Source organism: Pterocles gutturalis, unplaced genomic scaffold (genome assembly GCF_000699245.1).
Source record: "Pterocles gutturalis isolate BGI_N339 unplaced genomic scaffold, ASM69924v1 scaffold30474, whole genome shotgun sequence".
Classification (NCBI taxonomy): Eukaryota; Metazoa; Chordata; class Aves; order Pterocliformes; family Pteroclidae; genus Pterocles; species Pterocles gutturalis.
In genome coordinates, this window is record NW_010131677.1 from 95161 (window position 1) to 111042 (window position 15882).

General features: G+C 39.2%; 1 protein-coding gene across 1 annotated transcript in view; it reads right to left on the reverse strand.

Moving 5' to 3' along the window:
• The window catches only part of LOC104467070 (protein shisa-9-like), a gene marked incomplete at its 5' end in the record, with an annotated part of 17853 nt that extends 9284 nt beyond the window's left edge, over window positions 1-8569 (reverse strand). The window contains one exon of the mRNA XM_010080697.1: window positions 8414-8569. Coding sequence (XP_010078999.1) covers window positions 8414-8569 — 156 coding nt within the window. The remainder of the gene's footprint in view (window positions 1-8413) is intronic.
• Between the last annotated feature and the right edge of the window lie 7313 nt (window positions 8570-15882).

The window sequence follows — 15882 nt, forward strand, 5'->3', positions numbered from 1 at the left end:
TCCGCACACAGCAACGTGCCGTGCTCCTGGGAGCGGACCGCAAACCAGGTGGGCTGTCCTGGGCAGGCTGCACGCTGAGTAGTATATGGGTCATGTAGGAAAAAATGTCAGTGTTCTGCAATGTGATTCAGAGTCTAAAAATGCACGTTTGTTTTTCCTTAAGGTGTCAATTTATCTTATTTAACGTTGACTGAAAAAGCTGTTATATTCCTGACCACATTTATTTGTAATAACTGTTCTTAGCATCAACCTAATTTCATTTTTTTCACACATCACTGTTGGCGTTCTTCTGTGTGCTGAATTTCTTTTTCAGTTTTAATACTTTTTATTAGGTGTTTTTGTTTCTTTTAGTAGAATGCTGGTTATAACTCTTAAACGTATGTCTGAATCAGCTGCAAATCAGCTACAAATGCTCCTAGTTGTGATGATGTAAGAAGCTGCATGAGAACACATAAGACCCAGTTCAGGTCTCTGAATACATAATTAAAACATGGTTTTAGTGCTGAAATAAACCTGTGGTTTTTGTCTTTCAACTGGCATCATACTAGATTAACACTATTATTTCTGACTACAGAGTGAGACCAAAAGGCTTTTTGAATTGTACTGGTTAAAAAAAAAAGTCCCAGTGATGTAATAACTATTTTTTGCAAGAGTTATTTTTATTTGAGCTATTTCTTAACTGCTATAATTTCAAAGAATTTTTAGCAATCATTCTCGATTGAAGCTGAATTTTTCCCAAAATTAGCTGTGGCATAAGTTGTTTCTATTAGTAAGTTGTGTTTTTTTCAATTCTTTTTGCCAGGAGGAATCCTTTTTAAGAAAGACTTATTAAGCAAGAGAAAAAAAATTAGTAAGTTATCCTATAGCTGTACTTGCACACACTCAGTTCTGGTTTTTTTCTTCTTTCCTTCTCTTCCTGTCTCCCTCATATTAGACTGTTGTGGCATCGGTACTATTAAAGTCTTGTGCATAATTGCCAGAGGTTTCCAAACCAGAGATGTGTGTCAAACTGAAACCTTGCAATTACCAAACTTGCACTGTCAGAAGAAAATCAGTTTCATAAGGTTCTCATACAGATTGGGGCAAACCCAAAGGCAAAGCAGAACTAATGCCTGCTCTGAACAGAACCTTCTGAGTAGCCTTCACATAAAGCAAAACCATTTGTGACTGACAGATAGTGCAGAAAGAATCCGTAATGAAGCTCACTTCAATGAATATTTAATAGTGCGCACACATGCGACTTCTCATATTGGAGTGTTCAGCTCCCACCTCTACCTTTTTTCCCAGGATTTTCAATCATAGCTATCACTTGTGAAAATTAGAACCAAGAGCACTGAGATGCAGATCTTCCTCCCCCACTGTGACAAGTCCCTTGCCAGGGAAGGAGCACCTTCCATAGCCTAGAAAGCTTTGCGAACTTTCCCACTATAAAAATTACCTATTGTAATTAATATTATCATTAGTATAGGACGGACTGGTATTTTCCTGGAGATTTTTTTGATGCTGTAGTATCATAGCTAATACATATCTGATTTTTTTTTTTCAGCTTCTTTTTTCCTCTTTTGATTCTTCAAATAAGCTGGCAGGGGAAGGACTTTTGGAAGAATTAACTGTGTACATTACAAATGATGTTATTGCTCTTCCTCCCTCCATGCCTCAAGTCCTTAGTTATAGTATGAATGTGTAGGAGTAAAGCAATGATCTCTGTGGCTTTTATCTGTGTAATTTCTCTCTTAAACACATTTACTCTCTTTAGAACATCCTTGCAGAACCAAAATAGCAGACAGATAACTGCTGCTATTTATATTATATTGTTAATAAGGGATTCATTCCTATCAGTTGTCTTACTAGTCTTCATTGGTGTTCATGGGTAACTCTGAAGAACTTCACACTACTGCTGTTGACATATATCCATGTACAAAGCTGAAGAGTATTAAAGCTTTTGAGTTCTTGAATTTGGTTAGAACCAAAAAAAAAAAAAAAAAATAAATTTTTTTTTTTGTTTACTTCAGTAGACTTGACTTGCAACAAAGTAATCCTCATAAATGCTTAAAATTATCAAGCCAAACCTGAATATTCACATCACACACATTGTAAATGCAACAGACTTGAATGAAAGGGTTTAGAGCTCTGTTGTCTGCATGGAGGCAGATTCTGCTGTACTAAAATATAGCTACCTCACTGGAAGAAATGAGTGTGCTGGATGATAAAATAGGAAAATATTTTGATCAACGCTCTCCAAGTATTTTTTATTTACCCATGATGGAGTGCCTGCAGGTATCGGAAGCCAATTTGGTAAATAACAGAGAAAACAATAAAATGATTTAGTGGAGGCGAGAAAAGGTCTTGAAAGTCTGCACACACTGGGCAGAATGTGAAGATTCGGGGGTCTCAGCAGAAGACATAGGTGGAACTAGTGACACTGGCGCTTCGTCTAGGTGGGAATGGGGAGGCTGGGAGAACAGTGCTAGCAGCGAGGTTGGTAAGGTGAGGCTTGCTACTAAGTACTTCTCGGCTTTTCCCCTGTGCCTGAAGGAGAAGCAAGGACTAAAATATGAAAGACGTCCTTAACAAATGAACACTCAAAAGTTTCAAATTCTCCAGCCACACTGGGCTAAGTAAATAATAACAATAAAAAGATACCAGGCTTTTATGTCATACTTCCTTGAGACAGATCCGTAGTTCCAGTGTTGAATCAGGCAGATTGCCTAGTCTAGCATTACACATGACACGGAACATACCTCTAGATACATTAAATCATTAACTGAATCCCCCTCTAGACAAAGGATGCATTGATCTGTACTTCCCTGTCTGTTTTTGCGGTGTTAAATCCAGGGAACTACTCTCATGTCCCAGATTTTTTTAATCCATTTTTGTGCAACTGCTTATGGAAGTAGTAGCTGAAAATTTCTTTACTCCTTGAAATGAAAGCACATTTCCTTTTTAAGCCTTCCAGATAAACTTGAATATTTACCTGTCAGTGCAACAGTGTAGTTGGTATAGGAAAGTATAGTAACACAAACATATTGTGTCCAATAATTCTGTAGTTCTCCTTTTTCTAAAAGTTGACTATCAACCCCTGGGAATGCATGGGGAGGCCTTTTTCCCTACTGTGTGTTTCTGTTTTTCCAACTGCAGTATTTCTTTCCAGCCCAGAGCACAGTGAACTATGGGGAACGGTAGAGAATCTCATCTTCTGGTGAGACAGGTATCAGGTTCTTAGGGGGCAGTTGTGAAGTCACTTCTATTCTCATAAGAGAGATCTTGTATCAGCACAGAGTTACAGTCATTTCTATGGAAAGTGAAGATCTGAAGCCTAAGAGAAGCAACACCAAATTTCACATCAGACAGGAGAGTGGTTCAAAGTTAACATCTTAGAGTTAACCTCATGGTGATCTTCCCCTTCGGATTCTTTTGTGTGTGTAGATGTAAAGGGCAAACAGACCGGGCAGTTTTTTCACCTTTCTGAGGGAGGTGTTGTCTAGTGTGTTGGCACACTTGTGGCCATAGTATTTTTCTACATAGTAACAGTGACCTAACCAGGAGCTGTTTGTTTTTTCAGAGTCATATTTGCAGATTCTCACTTTGGAGTTTTGCAGCTGCAAGCAGAGCTGGAGCACTGTCTAACTTTTCCTTTGGGATCAAAGACCTGTGAATCTTCAATAAATGCTGGGAGCTGCAGACTCAGAGATGTGATAATGAGTCTGCTGCTGATTATATCCTCCTTCTAGCTTCACTATATCCAATCAATTAGATCTGATTTCATCCCAGGGGAGACTACAACTCCCAACATCACTGAAGGCTTTCTGGGTCTGAGTTTCAGGGAGAAATTCTGCCCATTGTGTGTGTGTGTGTATATATATATATATATCTCTTTTTTTTTTTTTTTTTTTGGGCAAAACTTTAATCTGACTGAGTTATCTCTTCTTAAGTCATGCCCAGTCAGTTCCTCAAAGATTTGTGTGTGTATGTGTGTGTGCAAGAGGGGAAGAAGAAAGTTTATAAAAGAAATATGAAATCATGTTAAACTGTAGAAATACTTCTATTCTGAGTTTTCACTTGTACGTCTGTGCACCCCTCCAGCAGCTGAGTGATCTTTCTCCCGGTCTTGCAGAGATTTAGAAAGCTGGGTTTGGGGTATTTTTTAGTTTTTGTAAGCAGCTCTGAAGGAGGTTAGTCACTTTGCACTCCCTGAAACTCAGGAAAGAAAATTAACTGTTGCTGAGCCAGGCCCACAGAACAAAGTAACTAATAATAAATGTAACTAATACCTCAGGATAGCAAGGCCAATTTGAGCTCTAGGAAACTCTTATTAAGCAACAGGATGGACTGTAACTCTTACAGCTCAGCAGAGTGGAATTTAAAGTTGGATTGTTCATGCTTTCTCAATGAGTGCCCAAATGATGCATGTAAAAATTTGTGATGAGCTACTTTTGTACGTCCTGGGACCTGAATTTCATTAAGGTGTTCAGATACAAAATCTCCATCCACTTGTGGCTTTAGGCATGTCAAGATTGCTTAAGTGAGCAATAACCATTTAAGCATGGAGTAAAAACATGGTTGATGAACTGGAAATAAGAATAATTTATGCAGAAAAACCTCTTTCTGCACTTTTCACATAAATAATCAAATACTGCAACAGCACTTAAGGAAACCAGGATCATGTCATCTCAGGTGACCAAAAATTGAAATATCTAAACGCTGGGTGTTTTATTGACACGCAGTACTCGGTGACCACTTTTGGTGGGACTGGTCTTAGAGCCTGTTAACCCTTTTCCCTCAGATACAGTCTCTCACATTCCTTGGTGGAACAAAGTTGGCACTGTTGAAAACAGATTTTTCTGGCTCAAAAATGGACAAATAATGGATGAACAGAGTGCACCTGTCAGTCAGTCAGATAGGCTAGCGATGCTCGGAGATGGATTGCTTATCTGTTCTTTCAAGAAGTGTGTGTTGCTTTGTCTCGTTTCCAAGGGGTCCTCTACCTTCTGCTGATTATTCCCTGGTGGTGTATGTGTTAAGGTAGAAGGAGAGGAAAATTCTGGTCCAGTGAGGAAAACAGTAAGTAAATCTCAACTCACTGTTAGTTTGTTGTACTCCAAGCACTCATCTGTGAATATGGAATAGGCACAGAATGTCCTTGTACTATTCAGAGATGTAAATGATAGCAGACAGTAAGATGAAAAGGTGAATTTGGTCAGTTGCTGCTGGCCAGTGCTTAAGGAATTCTGAAGTCTGCAAAAAATAAAGAAATTCCTAACAAGAAATGAGGAAAATATCCTCTTTCGTCGAGTATGTAAGGTTTGGGCTCTGCAGTTTGAACTGGTTCACATAAAAATATTTTGGGTTTTAAATAAAATATGTTCACATTGGCCTTTTCAACTTTCCTCCCCCCTGTTGTGCTGAATCAGACACTCTGCAACGCACACGTTGCATTGCATACGTACATGAACAGCCCAACTTCAAACGGCACTCTGCTACGCTAGATGATTTGCAGTCTGGGGTGTAGCTTTAAAATAGCTTCCTGGGGATCAGCTTGGCCTCGCTACCAAGGTATTGGTCATTCTCATTCAGTAACACATTGTAAATGAATAGCAATGGCATTGTTGTCTCTTGTTTTCACAAGCGCTTGGTCTTAGGTACTGAACTTAATGCAGGTGCCGAACGCAATCCAGAACAGAGATTTCTGTGACTTGCTACTTTTCCATTAACTGAATTTTCACAGCAGCCGGTCACTGAGGGATGAGTTGCTCACTTCTAAAATTAGACAGCCAAATTTTTAGGATATCTGTAGTTCAGAAAAAAGCAGCTGTGTGGAAATTAATTTAATACTGCCTCTGGTAAAGTGTCACTTTTTCAGTTATCTAAACTTCTTACCACTTATGGCCACGTTACGATGAGTTATATTCATGTGCTATAGCTGCAGTTGGTACCAAGCAATAGGAATGTTTCTTCCTTCACCCCCACCCCCATTAAAGAAGAGAATTAAGCAGAGGGGACTACACCCAAACAATGGGATCATGCAGAGTAAGAGGTACTTAACTGCATATGGTTTGCCTGAAATGCATGGAGAAATACAGAATACATCCCTTATTAAATTTCTGTTGTAGCAAATGAACCCATCCTCAAGCCACTGTCAATGAATGCAAAGGGAAATGGACTACACGTACTCATTAACCTGGTATGGGGATCAGTAAATGCAACTCTGAGTGTTAGCATATGAAAAATGGCATTGCTCTGTGACATGAATACCAGGGCAGGGTGAACTCTGTCTGTGTCTATTTGTTCAAAAGGTGTTGTCAAGTTAAATTTATATTGATGGGCCTGATGTAGGCCTGTTGCTATTTCGTCTCAGAGCTCTCATAAAGCCCATGTGAACTCTGCAGTGTGCAGTCTGGCTGCCTTGATGTCAGCGTGGTCACAAACCCAGGCCTGGCTGGCGTCATGAAAAACCTCTTTGTGATCTTGGGATGTACTCAAGAGGTACCTCTTGGGAGAAATCATGGCCTTGAGAGCCTGAAAGTAGTTAAAAACTGAGTGTGTTTAACTCTTGCTCCATCTGTCCAGACAGAAGGTGTGAATGTATAACAGTTTCAAAGTCTCTGTTGTTTTTACTGAAAAGTTTGGATAACAATGCAACACTTTTGTACTTTTGTTGTGAAAATTCACCTGAATCTAAAACTTGGCTAATGTGGTCTGAGACCAGTAGATCTACAGGGAGAAAACAAGAGATGGGATAGGAAGGATAGGGGAAAAGCACAGGAAGATGGTGCAACCCTTCTGGAAGAAAATGTCCCTGAAAGCTATGTTTACTTTAATTTAGTTTAAGATTCTGAGAGGCATTATACAACTTGTGGAGATCGAGTGCAAAATCTTTCAGTGTTGATTTAACTGTATGGTTGTAGTCTAGCTGCTTTAAAAACTTGTATTCAGCCAGCCAAGATATTATCTAAGTTCTAGTTTAATAATTTTAAAAAACAAGTGCATTCAGTGGCTCTTGGGAAGATGAGAGAAGTTTGAGTATTTCATCTCTCATTTTATTATACTTAAGTACCTTTTAGCTTTGATTTTTGTTTGACTTAAATTGACATTTGGAAAAAGAAGCCTGATACTAGTGTATAAGTCTGTGATAACATTACACGGTGTCACTGTTAGAAGAGGGACTTGCACTGCTATTCTGTCTGTATTCAAAATTCAGCAGAAACCTATTAATCCCAGTCTTTTTTAAACAAATTTTAAAATGCCCCTTGTGAGAAACAAAAATGTCAACCTAAAGCAAAGCTAAACTATTTGAGATGGGACTTAGACATACATTTTGTTAGAGGTCTGCTATCCTGAAGTTCAGATAAAGGAATGTCAGTTTGCGATGAAAAATTTTTCTGGCATGATGAATGCTAGATTCTTAAGTCAGAATGTTCTCAGCTGTTCTGCTGTTTTTCTGAGCTAAATAGCTGGAAACAGGCAGCGTGATACTGCTCTAAATTCATGGGAGAATGATGTTAACATTCATATGTGTAAGCTGAGCAAGGGTTAGTGAGAAGCTGCTTATGAATAGACTCCCCCAGTTCTTAATTTATTATTGTCTGGAAGGAGCCTGAAATGTGAGGTGATAAAGACTTTCTGTCTTCGTATGGTGTGCAGCAGGTATTTACAGCCCTGAAAAGTATTTTCAGCTTGTGCTTCCAATATAAAAACTAAGTTGAAAGCTTTACCCCTATTGTCCTTTTCCCTTCCCACAACTGTTTCTTTGAGGATGTTTCCCCATTTCCTTAAATGATAGTGTGTGTTATTTATCAGTCACAGAAAATATCCACCACTGGAATCTTCATTAGGAACTTTATGATACACTAATTGTTGGAAATCGTAAGGCCTCAGAATATTCCTTCAGGGACCTACTAATGCACATCCTGCAGAAAATATGAAAGCTCTTACTTCAGAAGCATACAAGTACCTTCTCTTTTTGAAAGTATTTAACAGGTGTCTATATTATGTGCTTTAAATTTGCAACGTATCTGATGTTTTTTCTTTCATTTGTGCAGATAGGTATGGAGAATACATACCGAAATGCACGTGTAGGCATATTCAGGGCATAAAGAACTAGGGCTGAACACTGTGCATGCATCGCAGGTGAAACTTGCTGGAAAATGGTGTACAGTAGGTATGGTGTGGTTTTGTATGCATATACGTGCATATGATCACCAATTCTTACATGTAGTTTTCTTATCAGTAATTGTAGTCTCCCTGATAATTTTTAATACATTTCCAACTAACATGGTATTCTGTGTGAAATTCTGTCACGAAGTAGTCCAGATGAGCAAGACTTTGTTTTTAACTTTGAAGCAGAATGTCAGCTGACAACACAGCAAATGCAACATACTCCTCTAAAGGAGAAGTCATGCATCATGTTCCTTACCAACTGCCTTCAGAGAGGCGTACTTGTTCAGCTCTTTGCCTGGAGGCTGTTGCTCATATGGGTTTGTGATCTGTCCCAGGCTGGGATATGAATGTTGATGTGCCATCTGAGGAAGGAGGGGAGATGTTGGCATGATGTTATTCATCTGTGGTGGATCTGTATTAAAGAAAATCGACAAGCATTAAGAAAAAAATTAATCAGTCTTAAGGTTTTAACATCATTACCCAATACAGATTAGACAGGATTTGTCATGAGATTTAATGCAACAAAGCACTGTTTACTGCCAAGTGGGAGTTGGAGTACAGCAAACATGTACTTCAAACAGTTAATGGCATGATTAAAGGCTGATGAATTATTGTAGCAATACGTGCTAACTTTTGTAGAAGAAAGATCTTTGAACTAAAAAATAGTTTTTCAAACAATTGAACACCAATATAAAGTCTGAATTTGCTGCAGCATCAGAATACAAAACAAAACCTCAAGTTTATTCCAAGGTAGCTTGAATACAGGACAGCAGTAGTGTAGTTAAATAGCCAGGCTAATTTAAATGGGCTTAGGCATGCTGGTGCATATATGCACTTACACTGCTTTTAGCACCAGAACCAGCTTGGTTATTTGCACAGAATTATGTTGTGTTCTGTAGACATGCCCCATGGTGCAGAATGTGCAATTTTGGCTTGTGACTTTCGTTAGGTAATTTCTTCAAAGCTCATACTTTGTCCTTATGTTTTCTCCTTTTCTCTGACAATAGGTATCACAATATCATACCAAAATAAAGTTTTCTGTAGCAGACATACCTAAAAGCAGGACCTAATTACTGCCTAGGTACAGTTTTATACCAGCACTCGCCCTATATCCATTCTGTAGTTAATTTGTTCCTTTACAGGAGAGAATACAGCCCGGATACTTTTCTTTCTAATATACACCATAATTTATTAGTTGTTTTTAACGTTTGATTCCAGTTTGGTCAGATTGTATGTTGTACTCAATTTGCAAACCTAAATTTCAACAGATTTCAACATGGTCAGCATATCTTTTTTGCTGAGTCTTTCTCCGGGCTGTTTATTTCGAGATATTTGGAGCTGATTGTCAAACCTAGAACCTTATCATGGTTTCTGAAATCACAGACGAGGTAATTTTTCTCCTGCAATTAAACCATGGTGCTGAATTGGTGACCATACAGTAACTCTCACAGCATCAAGCACAGGCTTATGATCATATAGAAAGCAAGCTGAGCAGTTAGGGGAAAGAAGGCTTACTGGTATGGAGTGAGTGGACCACCCCCCAAGTGCCCACAGGATCTGGCAGGAGCCAAATGTCGCTGCAGTTTGCCAAGATTTTAAGGGAACTCAGCCACTTGGCTTTCCACAGCTCATTAATGAAGGCTGAGTGCATGAGCAGGAGCTCTGAAGCCAGTTAACAGGTTTACTGCTGGGAGAGAAAAGGAAAGCTAAGGTACTTTTTAACTTTCTTCTTCTTCACCGCTGCTAGTGCCTGGTGCAGTCTGTGCTGTTCAGGCTGAGGCTGCCTCTGCAGAGCAGTGTAATCACATCCGCCTACCACATACACACAGAAACAAGTTGTGAAGGCACCTTGAGGCAACTTAAGAAAAATGGTAGAAGTGCTACCATCTGATAACAGTATGATTCTTCTTACTGTTACTGGTTGTTAATAAGGAACAAACTAGTTGTGGACAGTAGGTAAAGCTGAATAAGAAATTATTTTCCTATAACAAGGGAGCTTTTCAGTAAGTGTTTTTTTTCTTTTACCAGATAACATCTGAAGTTTTTGTGTCAGATAAGGAGAAATATTTAATTATTATTTCAAAATTATATCTATATATATAAAATAAGTTGGCTCACTTTTTAAAAGAGAAATGTTATTTTAGGTGAAAAGCAGAAATTTTCTGTTCCAGAATTACCTAAAAATGTACTGGAACACTTTTTACATCTCTTTGATAGGTTTACTTTGAAAGGGTGAGTTTGTTAAGTCAACCCTTTCACAGAAACAGTTGTTATTTTATGAATTGCTGTTTTCTAATAAATGAAAGTTCTCAGTAAGTTTCTGTTCAGCTACGGTTGCGGCATGGCTGATGTAACTAAGTGGAATGACTCTTGGAGCAAGTATTCATTAATCCTATTCTGTTCCCATTCTGTCTCTAGAGTACACCTGAGGAAAGCCTCTTCCTCTAATGGCTTGAACCATAGAATAGCTGACCCCTCTTTCCAAACCATCCATGTCTTCCAAATGTCTCTCTTTTATGCTTGCATCTGCAAGTACGCTTTTGAGGAGGAATGCCAGCACAGCCGTATTTCGGTAACAGGGCAGCTCTAAAGATACCAGCATGAGTGGGACCTTTAACATAAGGAAGGTGTCAACTTTTTACCACTACATTTACAAATTTTTTTCTGAGTAAATCTGAATCAACACTTCAGAGATGCTACTACTACAAAGTTCCCTTGTGGCAATTCTTGCTATTCAGTCTGTCAAAACATCATGATTTTGCTGTGATGGAAGTATTGTAAGCACTAGTATTTCTACATTTACTGCCAAAGTGACTTGCAGCTGTGGAGACTTGCAAAAACAATGTAAATAAGGTGTAGTTAACCATGGCTGTTTTTCTAGCTGTGTTTCTTACTTAGACCTATAATTTCTACTCAGTTATCTCTTTAAACATAATGAAGAAAGTTATCCCAGAAATGTACTTGGGGAAATGAATTAGGTGTACTTGTTTTTCCTCCAGGTGTTCAGTGGCAGACTATGTTGTTACTAGGTTGCTGAGTTACTAATATTACTGGGGTTTGGTTCTTTGAGTGTCTATGAAGATGTAAAGAAATAGGTTTTCCATTTCCAGATCATCTTTGAGTTCTCTTTTGTCTTGTTAAAAGCCCAGAAGTCTCCTGAATTATGAATTTCAAGCAAACTAATGACAGTCATTCTTTCACTGCCGCACTGACTGCACAGTGCCCCTCACTCATACCCAGATGCTTACACAAGACTAAGTCATCACATAGAGGACACTGTTTCAAATTACTCGTTCAATTGGCCATTTGCACAAAGTCAATTAAGCAAAAGGCCAAACTCTGGCAAGGTGCATTGAACAATATTGAATAATTATTCCTGTTTATAAAGGGACTCCCATTGGAATGGACTCCAAGGGCCTAAAAGGAAAGTCACAGCTTGATATATGCATTTGTCTAAATCTGTATCATACAGAATTTTAGCCTAACTGGCCATAACAGCTGAATGTCGCATTTGTTTGCAACCCTGCTAACCTGTGTCTGATCTGATTCCTTATCTTTGAGGTTCTAGAAATAAGTGAGCAAATGGGACACGTTGTTTTCTCCACACATAGTCAACATAATGATGATGGGTAAATTCACCTACATTTGGATGCTCTTTAGGAAATGTTTGTAACTGAAGCAACAATGGTGTAATGCAAACTCTGCAGCAGGCACTGCGATGGGGGGTCAGAATCTAACCACTGGGGGGAGCTCAGGCTTAGCCCTGAGCAACTACAGCATACTCGAAAAAAGAAAAAGAAGGTCTTCAGATGCTGAAGAGTGCTTTTGACTGTTATCCTCATAAGAGGTTTAGGTGTAGAAAAGCTTGTGGGAGGCAAATGGAGCAGAAAATACATACTCGAAGGAAGCTACACCAAAACCAGTGCATAGCTAGAGAAAGTGGGTTTTAAATCCCAGCCACCAACAATGAACCTTTAGAAACGGCTAAGGCTTCGGCTTCTGGTCACAGTGCCAGCAGTAGATGAAGACTGATCATTACGTTATCTGTTTATTATCTTGACCTATATCTCAGCCTGTGCAATTGAAACTTGTATCCAGATGCCACAGCTAACGGCTTACTGCATTTTTCAAGTGAAGTGCTTTCTTTGGTGTGTTTCCACCTCTCCCTGATTGTGAATTTTGGAGTGGCTTTAGTGTGCATCACAGTGACAACAATGATGTAATTAGTTGCTGTAGTTATGTTGCGCTCTATCCAATTAAGTTGGTGTCATATCTAATTTATGCACTTCATTCAGAAATCAAGGAATGGGCATCTCAGGAATTATTAAATACAAATACCAACCCAATGTAGAAATGCCTGACACACCATGGTCGTATGTATGAATATGGTAAGACAAGGAGAAAACTCCAAAACTGGCTGGTTGGTTGGTTTGTTTTCTGCATTGTTTACAGAATAAGTTGTGCTGTTCTTCTTGTCAAGAAGCTGCCATGGTTATGGGAAATACTCAGGCTTAGAGGAAGAGATGTTAGTAGGCTGCTAGCAATAATAAGCTTATTCATTGTTTGAGAGCCAACAAGCTGCCATGAAAGTCCCTTAAGCTCAGCCACTACCCTCCTCCTCTTCAGCCATGGTAGAGTGAAACCTCTTCTGTGGAGTGGCCTGGGGATTCATTCCTTTCTGTAGCAATGAACTCAATGATTCAGTGCTTGAAGACAGGGAAAATGAAAAAAACTCCATAGGCACAGAATGGAATCTATTAGTAAATGGGCAGTTACAGGCATGAGGAAAAGAACAAATGAGACAGGAGATGCAGTAACAAAACAGGAGAGGATGGGAGGAAGGGCAGGAAAGCACAATGAGATTTTGCTATAAAAGCCACCTGCAGACACACAGACAAAAGAAATGAGAACAAGACAGACAAAAGAAGACTAGGAAGTCAAGGGGGGAAAAAGGAAAAATTCAGAGCAGAATATAATAATAGCTGAGCTTTTTCAGATACTCAAGAGAAAAAAGATGTGCCCTGAACTAACTAAAATTGAAAATAACAGCTATGAAAACAGGATAGATCTGAGTGATTAGAGAATACCAACATAAAATTGCTCCCCTCCCATCCATAACTACACTGCCACCAACATGCATATTTGCCTCTTTGTTCTGAGTGTATTATACTTAATTATAAGACTAGCTCATCCGGCATTGCAAATCCGTACTCATATTCCTACATGCCTCACCAACAGAAACTGAAGGTGCTACTTCTGAAAAATCCCAGATTTTTGAAAACTGTGGGATTTTAACAGTTTGACTATGCCTCTAAACTAATTCCTTTCAGACCAGTTCCTTCCTGGATGATAAGACGGTTCTCCACTAATGGGACTGAGCCTCCTATTGGGATGAAGCTCGAGTCCTTGCCCTATGTACTTGCTCTTCATTCTCTTTGGGTTGTCCCGATGCAGTTGAACTGACTCTCCCTGAGGTTTTCTGTGTGCGCATTTTCCTACACCTATATAATTTGAGTTTTTTATTGTCATTGTCTTTTTATTTAGAGTTTTTTCCCTGTCCTTCAGATTTACATGGAATGTTTTGTTTTTAAAGGATATTCTTATTCCCATCCAATGCATCATTGTGTGCAGGAGCATACAAGGGTACGTTCTGCAACAGCTGGTACATCAAAATCAGGCTGCACACCCATTAGATAGTGCACTGTTTGTGCACATATAGACATATCTGTAGTATGTGAAGTCCGTCCAGTTTAGTAGTCACTCTGTGTCCAATACTAGATGTGTGACAGGAGGGTGCAAGTTCCCTGGTGGTATTTATATGCAAAATTGTCTCTGAAAGGTGTGTGCTTATTGCTTACACCAGGGGTTATGACCAGAAAGAGCAATGCAGGTTGTGTACCAAAACAGCAATCTTCTTAAACCCTTTAGTTTGCAGTAACTGTTTTAAATCTGCATGGTCTTGTTCTCCACATAGTCATAAAATGTTATTTCAGTTCTTGTTAAATTAATGGCACTCTGCAGCAACATTTTGCACAGTCTAGTACAAGTCCTAAACTGAAAAGTATTCCTATTATATAATCTTAATTTCCATGCCTTGCAATTTAACTGATTTTGTATTTTAGCAAGAACATATGCTCACAATCCAGCTTCTATACAATTCATTACTTTGTATGCTTTTCTTCCCCACTTTTCAAATATTTGTCTTTGTGAAATAAATAATTTCACTCCTTTCAATGTTTCTTCCACTGACAGTCTTTCCAAACTTTGGTCATTACTGCTGGCATTTCTTAGCACTTGCAGCCTTGCAATGCAGCTTCTGAGAGGAGATTCTACCCTCCATAACACATGGAGTGGTGTCATAAGTCAACTCTATAAGTCTCTGTCCCTTATGATATGCAGACTTTTTTGTTTTCTCATCAGTGATGCACAAGTCACGTGAGTAGTCATATTTTCCCTAGATGTGATAGCTCAGAGACAATAGGTATTTTTCATGGCAATTTATGCTAGCCAGTTATCTGTTCTGTCTCTGCACTGTATCACAAAAACATTCATGTAACACAGACAACCTACCCGTCTAATCACCATCACAAAAAGGATCTGAGATGAGTGGGATGGCGTTTCATCCAGAAAAAAAAAATGTTTCTGTTTAATGGAAGTGACAGTCTACAGTGTAAATTCCTGTCATCAAACATACTGTCTTGTGCCTTCCCCTGTCCTATCAAGCAATTGTAGGAGTTAGTCCCATGCTACATGCTGTATTCTTGATTCTCCATGGTGCCACTGAATGCAAGTGTCTCTCCGCATGCTGACATCTAGTGCTGTATGTTTTCTATTCACTTCCTACACGATTAACCTCTTGGTCTGTCACTGTCTTCCATGGTAGAGGTTGCATGGTCTTTCACATATGGATGTCCTCAGTGGATTGCTGAGGAGAAGCTTTTTTCCCCAAAATAGAAAAATGCTGGACGCAAGAACATCTTCAGTTACACTGCCAGATTCAAAAAGGTATTAAACTGCTTATGACACAGTGGTGGTGTGGGCTGTGCTGACAGCATGGAGCACAGGCAAGCGAAGCGTATCCCCTGCTGCAAGCGTTTATGAATCAGCAGGGTTTGTAGTGCTGACTGACACCAAAATTCATGAAAATTGGCAAGAGATAGGATGGCACAATGACTCTTAGCACCTTGTTGATCCAATTTGAGACACTGACGACCAAGGTTATTGTGGATGCAGTCTTTATGAGAAAGCAGTACGGTAGGGAGATTCATGAGCTGATGTTCAGAGACAATGTCACTCATCTGGATGTGGGAAAGAAGGTCAAGGAGCCAGGTCACAGAATCCACAGTGCTCTGCCCTTGGTGCATATCTTAGGAGGAACTGACTCCTCTGGCAGAAGAGGTAAACTGCAGAGACATATCAGTGAGCTGTGTAGCCAGAGAGCTCTTGCTTGAACAATGCCCCGTGCCTGGTTTTAAATGACAAAACTCACAAGTTTCCTTCCACTACAGTGGAATTCTGTGCTGCTGTCAAATGAAGGCAATGCTATCTACATACACTTAAAAACAGATGGATTCTCTGTTCTCAATAATTTTATCTGAAGTGCAGATGAGGACAGCACTAATTTTACAATACAAATCTTCTCTCTCCCCCTTGATTTTCTGTCTACATCCTTCAGGCATTTACCTATGTGAAAGTCAGAGATTATATTTCTTTGAATAATGATTT